Raw genomic sequence first — 18481 nt, forward strand, 5'->3', positions numbered from 1 at the left:
CCCACTGTTGGGTAGGGACTGTCTCTATATGTTGCCAACTTGTACTTCCCAAGCGCTTAGTACAGTGCTCTGCACACAGTAAGTGCTCAATAAATACGATTGATGATGATTGATGATCCCAAGCTCCCAAACCCGTGCTCTTTCCGCTAAACCATGCTACTTTGTTTCTGTTGCCGAATTGTACTTTCCAAGTACAGTGCTCTGCACGCAGTAAGCGCTCAATAAATACGATTGAATCAATCAATCCACGTAAGCGCTCAATAAATACGAATGATTGATTCAATCGTATTTATTGAGCGCTTACTGCATGCAGAGCACTGGACTAAGCACTTGGGAAGTACAAGTTGGCAACATATAGCTACCCAACAGTGGGCTCACAGTCTAGAAGGGGGAGACAGAGAACAAAACATATTAACAAAATAAATAGAATAGATATGTACAAGTAAAATACGTACAAACATATATACACATATACATATATTGAATGAATACTATTGATTAATTGGAAGTACTGCAAGTTAGGCCCTGGATTTTCGACCTGCCTCTGGCTCTGGTGATGCGTTAAGTATCTGCTGGGGCCTGTTCCATTTCCCTTCTCAGTGCTGCAGAGTCTCCTTGGCCTCTTTGTGCATTCATTTTTTTGCAAACCGTCCGGGAATTTCGGCCCTTTATGCGGGGTACATCGATTTAAGCCTTGGCCCCCCGCCCGGTCAGGGTTGGCCCAAACTGGGGTCTCACCCTCCTTCCAGGGAGAGGGAGGAGGAATAGGGAGGGGGGAGGGGGTGTCCAGGGAAAATGAAAGAAAGGCTAGTGTGCCTCGTGAGCATGACTCGGCAGCATTCTCTTCCCACTCAGTGGCCTCGTAGAAATGCTGGGAAGCTACTGGAGAGCCAGGAATTTCAGGCCAGCATTCCAGGCGGGAGGAGGTAGTACAAGCACTGGCCAGCAGAGGTCGCCACCGTCGCCCTCCTCCTTCTCCGCAGCGTGCGCTTGCGCAGTTGAGGATCCCTGCAGAGGTTTTTTTCCACACCCCTTCCCCCCAGCTCTCCTCCTTAATCTCCCCACCTTCCTCTCTTCCATTTCTACTCCGTTCACTGCAGAGGCCCACCTCCCTCCCGAGCCCCTGTAATTAGGATCTGAGAGCGCCCATCAATCATGTTTGAGGGCGCAGTTGTAAATGTGTTGCCGTGGCTGGCTCTCCCACATCTGGCAAGTGGTTCGGATTGGGCCCTCGCCCCCATTCGAAGAAGACGCAGTCCGGGGTGTCCTGTTTTAAAAGGAGAGAGCGGTTAAAACTCCGCGTAAAGGATTCGGAAATCTGACCTTTTCGTTTGGCTTGCTTAGCTTTTTAAGCAGATCGACCCGGTTTCCGCCAGGCTGGAACGTTGTGTGGGATTTTGTGTCACAGCCTGTTCTTAAAATGGAGCTTGTTTTCCTTCCTGCTCTGTGGGCTAAAAAAAAAACCCACCTCCACTCAGGGAGAAAAGCATCAGGAAAAGCCCTTTGGAACTGTATTGTAATTGACAAACCATTTAATCCCGTTTGCTTCTGGGAAAGAGAGGTTATTGTCCTCCCTGTTCATGGGGGCGGATTGCTTTGGGTGAACATCGCTTTCATTAAGCAGGATCAGTGCGTTTCCCGGGAGACACCACCACATCAAAGAAATGCTATTGCATTGGTGCTGTAGTCGCGATAACTGCCACGGAGACACCACCACATCAAAGAAATACTATTGCAGCGGTGCTGTAGTCGCGATAACTGCCACGGAGACACCACCACATCAAAGAAATGCTATTGCAGCGGTGCTGTAGTCGCGATAACTGCCACGGAGACACCACCACCTCAAAGAAATACTATTGCAGCGGTGCTATAGTCGCGATAACTTCCACGGAGACACCACCACCTCAAAGAAATACTATTGCAGCGGTGCTATAGTCGCGATAACTGCCACGGAAAACTAAAGCTCAACGATAACGTCCATTAATTACCCTTACCAGAAGCTTTTTAGGGAAAGCGCATTCTATGCTTTCAAAAACCCCCCTGCTTGAGGATTTTGTGTTCTATTCCTGCACCACCAGAGTACAGTTCAACCGTTCACCAGGGCAGAATTGTAACTTTTCATCTCCCATGTGCTTTTAAAATGGTGTTCGGGGACCAACGGCTTCCCAACGCTTTGTACGAAAGCCTCACATTCACGTATGCCCACTCAATGATTTTTTTTTTATTATTATTAAGATGTATTAACGTATTCCTCAGAATAGAGTTGCGGAAGTGTAGAGGGCGAGGAACAGCTTTGCAGGCTGGCCATTATGAGGCAGCTCAAGGGTTAAAGGGGCCTGTGGCGCATGTGCATTACATCACTTGCCCCGCCCACGGCGAGGGCGTCAGGTGACCCGACCCGGCTTGGGCCTATAAAGGAGCCGGCTGTTGACGTCAGCGCCCTCTTCCGCCGTCGCCGCCGCCGCCATCCTAGGCGCGACCCGTTCTCTCAGATCCCGGGCAGGAGAATCCACCGCCATCCGTCACCATGGTGAGGGGTGCCTCCCTTCCTCCGCGCCGGGGCCTCGAAGGGCCTCTGCCCGGGCGGGGGAAGCGGGAAATCGGGCGGCTGGGAGCGGTCGGGGCCGGCTGGGGCGGAGGGCGAACGGCCACCCGTAGAGGGGAGGAGGCCGCCGCCATTTCAGGGCGATGCAGCATCCACCAGTTGGGAGCAAGCCCCCCGCCCTCCCCTTTCTCGGGGATTAGGATCCTTCCGCATCTTGGCTTTTCCGCCCGTTTCATCTTGGAAAGGCCGAGGGAGCGGGCGGGATGGGGGGTGAAGAACGCAGTGGCGGCTGGTGATGTGGCAGGGAAGGGGGGGGAAATGGCAGGATGGCTGCGGCTGGTACTGCAGCGCCGGGGGGGGGCGGGGGGGAAACAATCAAATCCCGCAGTCAACCTTATGTAACGCTGCAGCCCACCAGGGACCGGCTCATTTTTAGCCCAAACGGACAGCTTGCCATCTGCGGAGGATGCCTCGGTTTCCCCATCAATCGATCAGTCGTAATTATTGAGCGCTTACTGTGTACAGAGCTTGGGAAGTCCAACGTATAGAGCCAGTCCTTACCCACCAGCGGGCTCACAGCCTAAAAGGGGGAGACGGAGAACAAAACCAAACATGCGAACAAAATAAAATAAATAGAATGGATATGGACAAGGAAAATACACACATATATACAGGTATATATACATATATGCTGCGTCCGAATCCGCAGCATAAAAGCAGGAAAACCGCCTTCTGGGGCCTGGCCGTTCCGTAGACACGAAGCCCTCCTGGCTGCTGGCCCTCAGTGACCTTGGACAAGCTTGGCTCTGATATTAAAAAGAAAAAAGGCAAATCATCATCATCAGTCATATTTATTGAGCGCTTACTGTGTGCAGAGCACTGTACTAAGCGCTTGGGAAGTACGAAATGGCAACATAAGTCCAAGCCGCTCTGAGCTCATTTCTCCCCACCACCGCGGAATATTGTGAGCCCCCCATGGGGCAGCCTGTTCACCTTGTAGCGTCCCCAGCGCTTTGCACATAGTAAGCGCTTAACAAATACCAAAGCGATTATTTGTTAGTATTAAAGGGCCCGGGCTTGGGAGTCTGAGGTCAGTCAATCGTATTTATTGAGCGCTTACTGTGTGTACTAAGCGCTTGGGAAGTACAAGTTGGCAACATATAGAGACGGCCCCTACCCAACAATGGGCTCACAGTCTAGAAGACTGTGGTCGTGGGTTCTAATCCCGGCCCCGCCGCTTTTCAGCTGTGTGACTTTGGGCGAGTCACTTCACATCTCTGTGCCTGTTAGCTCATCTCTAAAATGGGGATTAAAACTGAGCCCCACATGGGGCAGCCTGTTCACCTTGTAGCGTCCCCAGCGCTTTGCACATAGTAAGCGCTTAACAAATACCAAAACGATTATTTATTAGTATTAAAACCCCCGGGCTTGGGAGTCTGGGGTTAGTCAATCCATCGTATTTATTGAGCGCTTACTGTGTGTACTAAGCGCTTGAGAAGTACAAGTTGGCAACATATAGAGACGGCCCCTACCCAACAATGGGCTCACAGTCTAGAAGACTGTGGTCGTGGGTTCTAATCCCGCCTCCGCCGCTTTTCAGCTGTGTGACTTTGGGCGAGTCACTTCACTCCTCTGTGCCTGTTGGCTCATCTCTAAAATGGGGATTAAAACTGAGCCCCACATGGGGCAGCCTGTTCACCTTGTATCGTCCCCAGCGCTTAGAACAGTGCTTTGCGCATAGTAAGCGCTTAACAAATACCAAAACGATGATTTATTAGTATTAAAACCCCCGGGCTTGGGAGTCTGAGGTCAGTCAATCGTATTTATTGAGCGCTTACTGTGTGTACTAAGCGCTTGGGAAGTACAAGTTGGCAACATATAGAGACGGCCCCTACCCAACAATGGGCTCACAGTCTAGAAGACTGGTCGTGGGTTCTAATCCCGGCCCCGCCGCTTTTCAGCTGTGTGACTTTGGGCGAGTCACTTCACTCCTCTGTGCCTGTTAGCTCATCTCTAAAATGGGGATTAAAACTGAGCCCCACATGGGGCAGCCTGTTCACCTTGTATCGTCCCCAGCGCTTAGAACAGTGCTTTGCGCATAGTAAGCGCTTAACAAATACCAAAACGATTATTTATTAGTATTAAAGGGCCCGGGCTTGGGAGTCTGAGGTCAATCAATCGTATTTATTGAGCGCTTACTGTGTGCAGAGTACTGTACTAAGCGCGTGGGAAGTACAAGTTGGCAACATATAGAGACGGTCCCTACCCAACGGTGGGCTCACGGTCTAGAAGACTGTGGTCGTGGGTTCTAATCCCGCCTCCGCCGCTTTTCAGCTGCGTGACTTTGGGCGAGTCACTTCACTCCTCTGTGCCTGTTACCTCATCTCTAAAATGGGGATTAAAACTATGAGCCCCACATGGGGCGGCCTGTTCACCTTGTATCTTCCCCAGTGCTTAGAACAGTGCTTTGCGCATAGTAAGCGCTTAACAAATACCAAAACGATTATTTATTAGTATTAAAGGGCCCGGGCTTGGGAGTCTGGGGTCAGTCAATCAATCGTATTTATTGAGCGCTTACTGTGTACTAAGCGCTTGGGAAGTACAAGTTGGCAACATATAGAGACGGCCCCTACCCAACAATGGGCTCACAGTCTAGAAGACTGGTCGTGGGTTCTAATCCCGGCCCCGCCGCTTTTCAGCTGTGTGACTTTGGGCGAGTCACTTCACTCCGCTGTGCCTGTTACCTCATCTCTAAAATGGGGATTAAAACTGAGCCCCACATGGGGCAGCCTGTTCACCTTGTATCGTCCCCAGCGCTTAGAACAGTGCTTTGCGCATAGTAAGCGCTTAAACAAATACCAAAACGATTATTTGCTAGTATTGAAGGGCCCGGGCTTGGGAGTCTGAGGTCAGTCAATCAATCGTATTTATTGAGCGCTTACTGTGTGTACTAAGCGCTTGGGAAGTACAAGTTGGCAACATATAGAGACGGTCCCAACCCAACGGTGGGCTCACAGTCTAGAAGACTGTGGTCGTGGGTTCTAATCCCGCCTCCGCCACTTTTCAGCTGCGTGACTTTGGGCGAGTCACTTCACTCCTCTGTGCCTGTTACCTCATCGCTAAAATGGGGATTAAAACTGTGAGCCCCACATGGGACAACCTGATCGCCTTGTATCCCCCCAGCGCTTAGAACAGTGCTTTGCACATAGTAAGTGCTTAACAAATACCAAAACGATTATTTATTAGTATTAAAGGGCCCGGGCTTGGGAGTCTGAGGTCAATCAATCGTATTTATTGAGCGCTTACTGTGTGCAGAGCACTGTACTCAGCGCTTGGGAAGTACAAGTTGGCAACATATAGAGACAGTCCCTACCCAACGGTGGGCTCACAGTCTAGAAGACTGTGGTGGGTTCTAATCCCGGCCCCGCCGCTTTTCAGCCGTGTGACTTTGGGCGAGTCACTTCACTCCTCTGTGCCTGTTACCTCATCTCTAAAATGGGGATTAAAACTGTGAGCCCCACGTGGGACAACCTGATTGCCTTGTATCCCCCCAGCGCTTAGAACAGTGCTTTGCACATAGTAAGCACTTAACAAATACCAAAACGATTATTTATTAGTATTAAAGGGCCCGGGCTTGGGAGTCTGAGGTCAATCAATCGTATTTATTGAGCGCTTACTGTGTGCAGAGCACTGTACTAAGCGCTTGGGAAGTACAAGTTGGCAACATATAGAGACAGTCCCTACCCAACGGTGGGCTCACAGTCTAGAAGACTGGTCGTGGGTTCTAATCCCGGCCCCACCGCTTTTCAGCTGTGTGACTTTGGGCGAGTCACTTCACTCCTCTGTGCCTGTTACCTCATCGCTAAAATGGGGATTAAAACTGTGAGCCCCACGTGGGACAACCTGATCGCCTTGTATCCCCCCAGCGCTTAGAACAGTGCTTTGCACATAGTAAGCGCTTAACAAATACCAAAACTATTATTTATTAGTATTAAAGGGCCCGGGCTTGGGAGTCTGAGGTCAATCAATCGTATTTATTGAGTGCTTACTCTGTGCAGAGCACTGTACTAAGCGTGTGGGAAGTACAAGTAGGCAACATATAGAGACAGCCCCTACCCAACAATGGGCTCACAGTCTAGAAGACTGTGGTCGTGGGTTCTAATCCCAGCTCCGCCGCTTTTCAGCTGTGTGACTTTGGGCGAGTCACTTCACTCCTCTGTGCCTGTTACTTCATCTCTAAAATGGGGATTAAAACTGTGAGCCCCACATGGGACAACCTGGTCGCCTTGTATCCCCCCCAGCGCTTAGAACAGTGCTTCACACGTAGTAAGTGCTTAACAAATACCATCATTATCATTACCTAGAGTGGTTCCAACTTGTACTTCCTAAGCGCTTAGTACAGTGCTCTGCACACAGTAAGCACTCAATAAGTACGATTGATTGATTGGTTAGTGAAATCAGGGAATAGCCTCTAAACTTGCCTGGCAGTAGCGAGCTGCCTTGTGGCCCTTGCTGCCGGCACACAGGCCTGATGCGTACACTGCCACCATCGGCTTTCTTTTATTTAGTGAACCGATTAAAATTCAGCTGGTTCTCCGAATGCCACCTAATACCTTGTTTTTTTTTTCCTCCCACCCTTCCCTTTCAGGTGAACTTCACAGTAGATCAGATCCGGGCCATCATGGACAAAAAGGCCAACATCCGAAATATGTCCGTGATCGCCCACGTGGATCACGGCAAGTCCACCCTGACCGATTCCCTGGTCTGTAAAGCTGGTATTATCGCCTCTGCCCGTGCTGGTGAGACCCGTTTCACAGACACGAGAAAAGACGAGCAAGAAAGATGCATCACTATTAAGTCCACGTAAGTCCCTTTGACCCTTAGGCCTTGGCTTGTAAAGCTGAAGCTTTACTCATGATGTCTGGATGCCACCATAGTGAAAGTAGGGGGAGGATTTCAGGTTAACCGAACTTAGAAGTAGAGTGGTAACTAAATGCAAGCAATTAGGGAACAGACCACATCCGCAATCTTTGCCGGGAAGGAGCGCTTTGTCCACGAGCTCCTTAAGGCTGGTTGCAGGAATGTGTCTGACCGCCTACACTTTGGGCTTCAGCCGCGGAGTGGTGGCAGCGATAGGGTGGAGGTACTTAGGGAGAGGCAGTGGTTCTCCCCCACCCTCCCACCCCCAACAAAAGAAACCAAAAACTAGAAGAATGGGAGAACTGGGTGGCTTCAGGATTCAGCAGAGTCCTCCTAAAGTGACTCCAGAACCTCTTTTGGACTGAAATTAAGGCTGAAAAGCCCTGTAATATCATGTCTTAGAAATGAAGCTGATTCCTCCCCCCCCCCCCCCCCCCCCCCCAATCAATGGGACAGTTGTGAAGCTTACCAATGAAGGAGGTGAACGGGATCCTGTCCTGATACTTTAGGTACACAGTGGTATAGGTGTATCGGTTCCTAATCGTGGTTCAGTGTAGGCAATGTCTCCAATCCAGTGGAAACGGACTAAGTGCAAGTACGGCTTTCCTTATGGGGGTACTTTTCTATTTCAGTGCCATCTCTCTCTTCTATGAGCTGTCTGAGAATGACTTGAACTTCATCAAACAGAGCAAAGATGGCTCTGGTTTCCTCATTAATCTCATCGACTCCCCTGGGCACGTGGACTTCTCATCAGAAGTGACAGCTGCTCTTCGGGTTACCGACGGTGCTTTGGTTGTTGTCGACTGTGTATCCGGTGAGTACAGGTGGTTCTCGACGCTGACCTTTTCGATGGCTCTTGTGCCAGTCCCAAGGGGCCGCTGACCGTCTTCCCCCCTCCCTCCCCATTTTTTTAGGGGTTTGTGTGCAGACTGAAACTGTGTTGCGCCAGGCCATTGCTGAGAGAATCAAGCCTGTCCTGATGATGAACAAAATGGACCGTGCCCTGCTTGAGCTTCAGCTGGAGCCTGAAGAGCTGTACCAGACGTTCCAGCGAATTGTGGAGAACGTGAACGTCATTATCTCCACCTATGGAGAAGGGGAGAGTGGCCCAATGGGCAACATCATGGTAAGCGAAAAAATGAACACGATGATGTAGTCGAGTTGGGGTCAGCCGTGTCCTTGGCAGGTGGGAGAGGCTCCACTATATATTACATAAAGCTGTTAGCTTACAGAGTGAACATACCACTGCTAGTAGTTCATTCTCAAATGCATTACCTAAAAGAATTTGAGTTTTAGCGACCTGTTCAGTCATTATCTGAAATTCTATGCCAGGCATGGTGGTGATGCACATGTAAGCAAGTGAGCTCAAAATGGGCTTTGTTACGTTTCTTGACAACGGTACCCTCCTGGCATGATAACATGGGACACTGACAACCGGCCATATTTTTAGAAGAGATCTAAAACTGAATAAGACATTTCTAATGATCAGCTGTGGTGGGTGGGGGAGATTCCAAGGTTTGAGGAAATTGCTCCACTCAAGCCCACTGCTTTGTAGTTAAAGTATTGGTATATTGAGGCAGGGGAACTAAAGCGCCTGGGACTTGCTCAACCCGTTAGCCAGCTAGCTTTCGGACTCTTGCTGTGAAATGATTCTACCAGTTTTGTTTCCTTGATCTCATCTTGATTCTCCTGAATCTCTGCTCTAGATCGATCCAGTCCTTGGTACCGTTGGATTTGGTTCTGGCTTGCACGGCTGGGCCTTTACACTGAAGCAGTTTGCGGAGATGTATGTGGCCAAGTTTGCCGCTAAAGGTGAAGGTCAACTGGGACCTGCTGAGCGCGCCAAGAAAGTGGAGGATATGATGAAGAAGCTTTGGGGTGACAGGTAAGGTACCCGAAAGTAGGGTTGACCATTGCCCTTACCAACTCTCTGGGCCTTATTTAACAAGATGCATTTCATTCACCTTCCAAACACCTGATTTAGGGGAAACTTGGCACCTAATTAGGCCTCTTTGATCACTTAAATCTGAATGGACTGCTTTTTTTCCCCTCTCGTAGGTATTTTGATCCTGCTAATGGCAAATTCAGCAAGTCCGCTACCAGCCCAGATGGAAAGAAACTACCTAGAACTTTTTGTCAACTCATTTTGGACCCCATCTTCAAGGTAGAGTTTAAGTCTAGGTCTGAGCCAATGAATAGCACAGTATCATGAAGCGTACACATGATGATTAAATATTTCTTCACTTTGACCTGATGTCTACTGAAGAAATCCAGTATCTGACAAGTAGCAATGACTTGCTGCTGGTTTAGTCGGCCATTAGACTGGCCAAACTGTGTGATCTAAACTATTCCATTCTAACCTGATTCTCCCCCTTTGCCGTAGGTGTTCGATGCAATCATGAACTTCAAGAAGGAGGAGACTGCTAAACTGATTGAGAAATTGGACATCAAGTTGGACAGTGAAGATAAGGACAAGGAGGGCAAACCCCTTCTGAAAGTAAGGGATAACGAAGAGACGTGGCATTTCTGCTCCAACGATGCAGAACCTTATTGAAGCCCCATGTGGCTGAATTATGGCTTTGAGACTTAATTATTTTTTTAAAGGCTGTGATGAGGCGTTGGCTGCCTGCCGGAGATGCTCTGCTGCAGATGATCACCATCCATCTCCCTTCCCCTGTGACAGCTCAGAAATATCGCTGTGAACTTCTGTATGAGGGTCCCCCTGACGACGAAGCTGCTATGGGTATGTAGCATGTGGACTGAGTGAGGCAAAGGAACTTTTCCTAACTGAGCTGAACTGTCTGCTCAAAGCAGCGGTTTTGTGGTTTTTTATTTGCCAAGTGCAATTTTGCAGGTGCAGCAATGCTGTGCTAGCCTGGTAACACCAGGATCAACTCCTTTAGCTTAAAAAGCTTTATGAGCCAATTTGTTGGGTTCGTAAGGACTTGCTGGCTAGTAACTGGAGAGCCAGTAGAGGCTCAACCTGGTCTCTGATATTTGACGTGTTCTTCCAGTGGGGTTAAGTAAATGTTTGTGATCGCTCTGAACCCACTCTGAGGTTTTCTTCAAGAGGTGGTTGGTATATAAATGCCTGGGAAATCCCTTGACTATCTCCTCTCTCATAGGTATCAAGAGCTGCGATCCAAAAGGCCCCTTGATGATGTACATCTCCAAAATGGTGCCCACCTCCGACAAGGGTCGCTTCTATGCCTTTGGGCGCGTCTTTTCTGGCCTTGTGTCCACTGGCCTGAAAGTCAGAATCATGGGACCTAACTACACTCCTGGGAAGAAGGAAGATCTGTATTTGAAACCAATCCAAAGGTCAGTAACCCTAGGGCTAGTCCTCCCTGCCCTCTGCAGCTTCTTGTGGCAGGCTGGCCTTTGAAACCTGATCTCCTGAGTCATCCCCAACTGTAGACGGTTATAACAATAACACGGCCTTGTAGAAACCAGTAGTCATGGCAAGTGACTCTCTGGGTGTTGGTCTCCAGCCGCTAAGTTCGGGAATTGAGCTTCATAAGCAGATCATGAGACACCCTGGCCACCAATTCAGCCAGTAGAGTGGGTGTAGCAGGAGTGTGCAAAGCACTTGGGAGGGGACAATACAACGAAAGACACATTCCCCGCCCACAACGAGCTGACAGTCTAGAGGCTCTCATCCCACTTTACCCCTGCTGCCGACCCAAGTTCCTAATCCCCCAGCGTGTTATCTGAGATTCCTTAGCAGTGACCTTGGGATTCTCTTTACCTCAAATACATTCTGGGGAACCAAAAATGGTGCACTTTTGCCAAGCACCGAAAACAGTGCTCTGCACTGAGTTCAATAAATGCGACTGACTAACTTACATCAACTCCAGCGCTTAGAAAGTCACTTCACTTCTCTGTGCCTCAGTTTCCTCATCTGAAAATGGGGATTCAGTACCTCTTCTTCCTCTCTGGGAGCCTCTTGTGATTATCTGGCCTCAACCCCAGCGCTTAGTAATCTTAGCGTCTGCCAGTATAAGCTTACTCTGAACTTACCTGGCAAGGCACGACCATCTCCCCGTCACCACTTGGCTGGCCACTGTAGTTTAGGTGGCTGCCCGCCTTTTATGGGCCTGCATCTTTTTTGGTTGACTGGTGCTTTCCCCTACTGGGCTGTGAGCTCAAGGAGAGAAGGGTCTAATTCCTCCAGAACTCTCGCTGCACCGTTGTTGGCTGACTTCAGCTACGAACCAAATTCTTCAAGAGCCGCCTTCCCCCCCCCAAAGCTTTCTCTCCTTGAACACCAATAAAAAACTGTTTCCTTTGCTGTCTGCCTCTTTGCAATCCTTCAGGACGATTCTGATGATGGGCCGTTACGTGGAGCCCATTGAGGATGTGCCTTGTGGCAACATTGTTGGCCTGGTGGGTGTTGACCAGTTTCTGGTGAAGACTGGCACCATCACTACCTTTGAACACGCTCATAACATGAGGGTGATGAAGTTTAGTGTCAGCCCTGTGGTGAGAGTAGCTGTTGAAGCTAAGAACCCGGCCGACCTGCCCAAACTTGTGGAGGGACTGAAACGCTTGGCCAAGTCCGACCCTATGGTCCAGGTAAGCTTTGGTCCGGGACGTGCCAGAATCCAGTATTAGAAAGACCTGTCTACATTCCCAATTCCTGGCTTCTGAGTAGTCTGGGAAGACCGGTTTCCCCAATGGGACTGGAGGCAGAGTGCAGGGGAGAAGCGAGGCACCCCAGCAGTGTGACAAGACCTGCACATCCTGTGAGGGTTGCTCTTGTTTCATTAATTTGACGTAGCAAATGTTTTCTTTCAGTGCATCATTGAAGAGTCTGGAGAGCACATTATTGCGGGTGCTGGAGAACTGCATCTGGAAATCTGCCTCAAGGATCTGGAGGAGGACCACGCATGCATTCCCATCAAGGTATAGGTGGTTATTGGTCACACTAGTGCTTTGCCCAACCACGAATCTGAGAGTTCTCAGGTTTTGCACCCAACAGTCCTGTCCCACATCATGTAAGTTGGAAGGAGAACGGGTATATTCCTCAGTGCTTTGCTGATAAGGAGCCTGAGGCGTGAAGTGACTTGTCCAAGGTCACACAGCAGGCACGTGGCAGACCTGGAATTAGAACTTGGGTCCTCTGGCTCCCAGGTCTGCATAATAATAATAATAATAGCATTTATTAAGCGCTTACTATGTGCAAAGCACCGTTCTAAGCGCTGGGGAGGTTACAAAGTGATCAGGTTGTCCCTCGGGGGGCTCACAGTCTTAATCCCCATTTTACAGATGAGGGAACTGAGGCCCAGAGAAGTGAGGTGACTTGCCCAAAGTCACACAGCTGACAAGTGGCAGAGGTGGGATTTGAACCCATGACCTCTGCCTCCAAAGCCCCGGGCTCTTTCCACTGAGCCACGCTGCTCAGTGATTAGGTTGTCCCACGGGGGGCTTCCTCTACTAGGTGACATTAATTCATTCATTCAATCGTATTTATTGAGCGCTTATTGTGTGCAGAGCACTGTACTAAGTGCTTGGGAAGTACAAGTTGGCAACAGACAGTCCCTACCCAACAGTGGGCTCACAGTCTAGAAGGGGGAGACAGAACAAAACATATTAATAAATAGAATAAATATGTACAAATAAAATAGAGTAATAAATATTAAGAGCTTACTATGAGCCAAGCACTACAGTGGATACAAGCAAATCAGGTTGGACACAGGCTGTCATTCATTCAATCGTATTTATTGAGCGCTTAGTGTGTGCAGAGCACTGTACTAAGTGCTTGGGAAGTACAAGTTGGCAACAGACAGTCCCTACCCAACAGTGGGCTCACAGTCTAGAAGGGGGAGACAGAACAAAACATATTAATAAATAGAATAAATATGTACAAATAAAATAGAGTAATAAATATTAAGAGCTTACTATGAGCCAAGCACTACAGTGGATACAAGCAAATCAGGTTGGACACAGGCTGTCATTCATTCAATCATATTTGAGCGCTTAGTGTGTGCAGAGCACTGGACTAAGCGCTTGGGAAGTACAAGTCGGCAACATATAGAGACGGTCCCTACCCAACAGTCACAGTCTAAGGTCACACAGCAGACAAGGGTGACCTTAACCTAGGCGCCTTCCACTAGGTCACGCAGACTGTCTAAACTATGAGCTCCTTGTGGGCAGGGAACACTTCTACCAACTCGACTGGTATCGTTCCATCCCAGACGCCTAGTCCTAGCTACCCGGTAAACACTCCGGCTCCACCAGCCAATTCCATTGCCTGATTGATTCCAGTTCCGAGCAGAACCATTCCCACTCTGCAACGGGCCCAGCTGTTCCATCTCCAAGGGTGCCAAGCATAGACAGGAAACTAGTAGTCCTGGTGCCTGTTAGGCGCTTTCAGCTCGAGTGTGACAGTGCTTCATCATCAATCGTATTTATTGAGCGCTTACTATGTGCAGAGCACTGTACTAAGCGCTTTAGTAGCGCTTTAGTCCCAAACTACAATGCGTAGTTTCTCCCAGCATCCTTAAGGCTGGCACCTGGTTTGTAGCTCTGAGAGGAGGAGCACATCTGTCTCCTGCCACAAGCTTTTTGAGGGCAGGGATTGTCTACGGACTCTAATAATGATTATATTTAAGTGCTTATTAGGTGCCAAGCACAGGGGTCAATACACAGTAATCAGGTTGGGCATAGTCCCTGCCCCATACTTTGTGTACACAGAGCATTCTGCATTGGGAGAGTACAGCCAACTAGAATGGATGGGCATGATCCCTGCCCACAAGGACCTTACAATCTAGAGAGGAAAACAGATATTCCAATAAATCAGATAATAATAATATAATAATGACACTTATTAAGCGCTTACTATGTGCAAAGCACTGTTCTAAGCACTGGGGTGGTTACAAGGTGATCAGGTTGTCCCACCGGGGGCTCACAGTCTTCATCCCCATTTTACAGATGAGGTAACTGAGGGCCAGAGAAGTTAAGTGACTTGCCCAAAGTCACACAGCTGACAATTGGCAGAGCTGGGATTTGAACCCTTGACCTCAGACTCCAAAGCTTGGGCTCTTTCCACTGAGCCACGCTGTTCCTCTAATTTCAGATGGGAAATGGTAGTGTGTAAAGATAGGTACATAAGTGATGTGGGGCTGAGGGTGTTGTAGTGCAAAGGAGATGATGTGGGGAAATGAGGGGTTACTCAGGGAAGACCTTTGAAGGTGAGGAGAAGGGCGATCTATCATCATCATCAATCGTATTTATTGAGCGCTTACTATGTGCAGAGCACTGTACTAAGTGCTTGGGAAGTACAAATTGGCAACATATAGAGACAGTCCCTACCCAACAGTGGGCTCACAGTCTAAAAGGGGGAGACAGAGAACAAAACCAAACATACTAACAAAATAAAATATCAGATGTGAAAGAGGTGCTCAGTCTTTGCCCCCATTTTACAGGTGAAGGAACTGAGGCATGGATAAGCGACTTGCCCAGGGACACACAGCAGACAAATGATGGAGCCGGGAGTCCTTCTGACTCAGGCCTATGCTGTCCACTAGGCCATGCTGTGTATTCCCTCCTAACCGCTTAGTACAGTGCTCTGATCGAATACAATTGATTTGACTACAAGAACTCCCAGTTTGACTCAGCCCTTCAGCACTGCCTGTGAAAGCCTAGCCCTGAGTTTGGCCAGAGCTAGTATGAGACTAGGTTCATATAAATACACCCATCAATCAATCAATCGTATTTATTGAGCGCTTACTGTGTGCAGAGCACTGTACTAAGCGCTTGGGAAGTACAAGTTGGCAGCATATAGAGACAGTCCCTACCCAACAGTGGGCTCACAGTCTAGAAGGGGGAGACAGAGAACAAAACAAAACACATTAACAAAATAGGATAGAATAGATATGTACAAGTAGAATAAATAAATAATAAATATGAACATATATACATATATGCAGGTGCTGTGGGGAAGGGAAGGAGGTAAGACGGGGGGATGAGGAGGGGGACAAGGGGGAGAGGAAGGAGGGGGTTGATGGCGGGACAGGCAAGAACGAGGCACAGTGAGGAGATTAGTGGCAGAGGAGCGGAGGGTGCGGGCTGGGCTGTAGAAGGAGAGAAGGGAGGGTGAGGTAGGAGGGGGCGAGGTGATGGACAGCCTTGAAGCCCAGGGTGAGGAGTTTCTGCCTGATGCGCAGATTGATTGGTAGCCACTGGAGATTTTTGAGGAGGGGAGTAATATGCCCAGAGCGTTTCTGGACAAAGATAATCCGGGCAGCAGCATGAAGTATGGATTGAGGTGGAGAGAGACACGAGGATGGGAGATAGGAGAGGAGGCTGATACGGTAGTCCGGTAGTCCAGACGGGATAGGATGAGAGCCTGAACGAGCAGGGTAGCGGTTTGGCTTCGCCGGCCTTATCGTCCGAGCTCCTCTCCACATTGGCAGCGGAGGACATGGCCGCCGACTCAGTTGTCCTGTCCTGTCCCAAGCGCTTAGCACGGGGCCCTGCATCAGTCAATCAGTACAGCTTGGCTCAGTGGAAAGAGCCCAGGTTTGGGAGTCAGGCTGTCGTCAGCTGTGAGACTTTGGGTAAGTCTCTGGGCCTCAGTTCCCTCATCTGTAAAATGGGGCTGAAGACTGAGCCCCACCTAATCACCTTGAATCCACCCCAGCGCTGAGAACAGTTCACGGCACATAGCGCTTAACAAATGCCATCCGCATATCTGCCGAGCTAGCTCTCTTCCTCCCTTCTTCCTCCCTTTTAGACTGTGAGCCCACTGTTGGGTAGGGACTGTCTCTATATGTTGCCAACTTGTACTTCCCAAGCGCTTAGTACAGTGCTCTGCACACAGTAAGTGCTCAATAAATACGATTGATTCCCAAGCGCTTAGTACAGTGCTCTGCACACAGCGCTCAGTAAATACGATTGATTGGATGGAGAGGAAAGGGCGGATCTTGGCAATGTTGTGGAGCTGAGACCGGCAGGTTTTGGTGATGGCTTGGATGTGAGGGGTGAACGAGAAATCAACTTTCCCAACCTTCCTGCTCCCCAAAATGGTAGACTTCTGTGCATCGATGGAGGCTAAAGCTTGTTTAGCTTTCACTCCGGTCCAGAGTACGGGCTCCTTTGCTGGGTCTTGAATTACACAGAAATAGCTTCATTGCTTTTTGTTTTTCTTCTCCTTTTGCCTTAGAAATCAGACCCTGTTGTCTCCTATCGCGAGACAGTCAGTGAAGAGTCAAATGTGCTTTGCCTCTCCAAATCGCCCAATAAGCACAACCGGCTGTACATGAAGGCCCGGCCCTTCCCCGACGGCCTGGCCGAGGACATCGACAAAGGCGAAGTCTCAGCTCGCCAGGAGCTCAAGACCCGGGCTCGTTACCTGGCCGAGAAATACGAGTGGGATGTGACCGAGGCCCGCAAGATCTGGTGCTTTGGCCCCGATGGTACTGGTCCCAATGTCCTAACGGATATCACCAAGGGAGTGCAGTACCTCAATGAGATCAAGGACAGCGTGGTGGCTGGATTCCAGTGGGCTACCAAGGAGGTAAGTCGGTATGGAGTGGTTTGGGTACCTCTTCCGCCACGTTAACTTACTGGATCCTGTAAATCCACTAGGGTCAATGCTGCAGTCAGTTCTTCGCACAAACAAACTCTATCCCCTCCAGATAGTCTAGTACTATGCCGGGATCGAGGGAAGAGAGACTTCTGAGCAAATTGGGCCATAAGGACCGTTTCCACGTAACACCTGGCTTGCTTTTCGCAGGGAGCACTGTGTGAGGAGAACATGCGGGCCGTGCGTTTCGATGTGCATGACGTAACCCTGCACGCTGATGCCATTCATCGTGGAGGGGGGCAGATCATCCCCACTGCCAGGAGATGCCTTTATGCTTGCGTGCTGACCGCTCAGCCCAGGCTCATGGAGCCCATCTACCTGGTGGAAATTCAGGTAAGGGCCTGTCTTAATGAACCTACCTACTTCACTGGCTCACTTTTAGAGCCCAGTCCCATTATAGGCGAATTGCGATTGAATAAATTCTTCCTGTCTCCCAGTGTCCTGAACAAGTGGTTGGAGGCATCTATGGTGTCCTGAACAGGAAGCGTGGCCATGTTTTCGAGGAGTCTCAGGTTGCTGGCACCCCGATGTTTGTGGTGAAGGCTTACCTGCCTGTCAATGAGTCCTTTGGCAAGTACTCCTTTTGTTTAAAAATAACGGTAACTCTTCCTCTAACAGCCTCGCTGAAGGTATAATATAGGGTATTTTGAGCTCCAGCCTTTGATTAAAAAATCTGGCCACAAGAGCCTCATGCTCATACAGCTTTTACAGTCGAGATGCAGAGCTGGGCTGGTACTAGTTTGTGTCTAATCACTGTTGTTGTTTTTTTCTCTAGGATTTACAGCCGACCTGAGGTCCAACACTGGTGGCCAGGCCTTCCCCCAGTGTGTGTTTGACCATTGGCAGATCCTGCCCGGCGACCCCTTCGACACCACTAGCCGTCCTTGTCAGGTTGTGGCCGAGACCCGTAAGCGCAAAGGGCTGAAGGAGGGCATCCCGGCCCTGGATAACTTCCTGGACAAATTGTAAAGCTTCATTCCAACACCAGATCAAATTCCTGTTGTTGGACTCTTAGTGTAACACCAATAATCCAACAAGCAAACTTTTAACTGCAGTGACATCTTTGCATTATACTTAATCAGTTTCATAGCGACTTGAGACTTCCAAACACATTGATATTCAGCCTTATAGGTTTCTGTGTTCCACATGACACATCTGGGGCCTACATGGTGCCATAACATAGAACATTTCCACTCAGCAACTCAAGTTGCCGATTTCCATATTTATTCAAGATGTCAGAAGCAGAAAAAGATGCTCTCTTCTAGGGGAAATTTGGGCTGGGGGGGGCGGTCGCAGCACCTAACAACACTTTCTAGGTGGGCCGGAAACAAAAAGGCAGGAAACTCTTGTGCAGTGTGACTTGTCATGAACATCTCCTGATGTATTAGTGCCATCAGAATAAATTTGATATGGTGAATGAATAGCAA

The 18481-nt window shown here is 49.2% G+C and overlaps 1 protein-coding gene and 1 non-coding gene across 2 annotated transcripts; both read left to right on the top strand.

Annotated features, from left to right (window-relative positions):
• The first annotated feature begins 2425 nt into the window (after nt 1-2425).
• EEF2 (eukaryotic translation elongation factor 2) lies at nt 2426-18481 on the top strand. Its single transcript, XM_038770663.1, has 15 exons — nt 2426-2530; nt 7194-7408; nt 8098-8279; nt 8380-8591; nt 9172-9350; nt 9524-9629; nt 9849-9962; nt 10070-10208; nt 10591-10786; nt 11782-12040; nt 12263-12370; nt 16632-16985; nt 17205-17387; nt 17492-17624; nt 17830-18481. The coding sequence occupies exons 1-15, from the start codon at nt 2528-2530 to the stop codon at nt 18021-18023; spliced, it is 2577 nt and encodes an 858-aa protein (XP_038626591.1). The 5' UTR covers nt 2426-2527; the 3' UTR covers nt 18024-18481.
• Nucleotides 9683-9748, top strand: LOC119949727. Its single transcript, XR_005457268.1, has one exon. It is a non-coding gene; the product is annotated as a small nucleolar RNA SNORD37 (small nucleolar RNA).

Source organism: Tachyglossus aculeatus, chromosome X2 (assembly GCF_015852505.1).
Source record: "Tachyglossus aculeatus isolate mTacAcu1 chromosome X2, mTacAcu1.pri, whole genome shotgun sequence".
Taxonomy (NCBI): Eukaryota; Metazoa; Chordata; class Mammalia; order Monotremata; family Tachyglossidae; genus Tachyglossus; species Tachyglossus aculeatus.

What these genes read in the sequence shown, in the direction of transcription:
- EEF2 (XM_038770663.1), top strand. An exon ending in AGTCCGACCCTATGGTCCAG is followed by an intron (nt 12,041 to 12,262) that starts GTAAGCTTTGGT and finishes GTTTTCTTTCAG; the next exon opens with TGCATCATTGAAGAGTCTGG. An exon ending in TCTACCTGGTGGAAATTCAG is followed by an intron (nt 17,388 to 17,491) that starts GTAAGGGCCTGT and finishes CCTGTCTCCCAG; the next exon opens with TGTCCTGAACAAGTGGTTGG.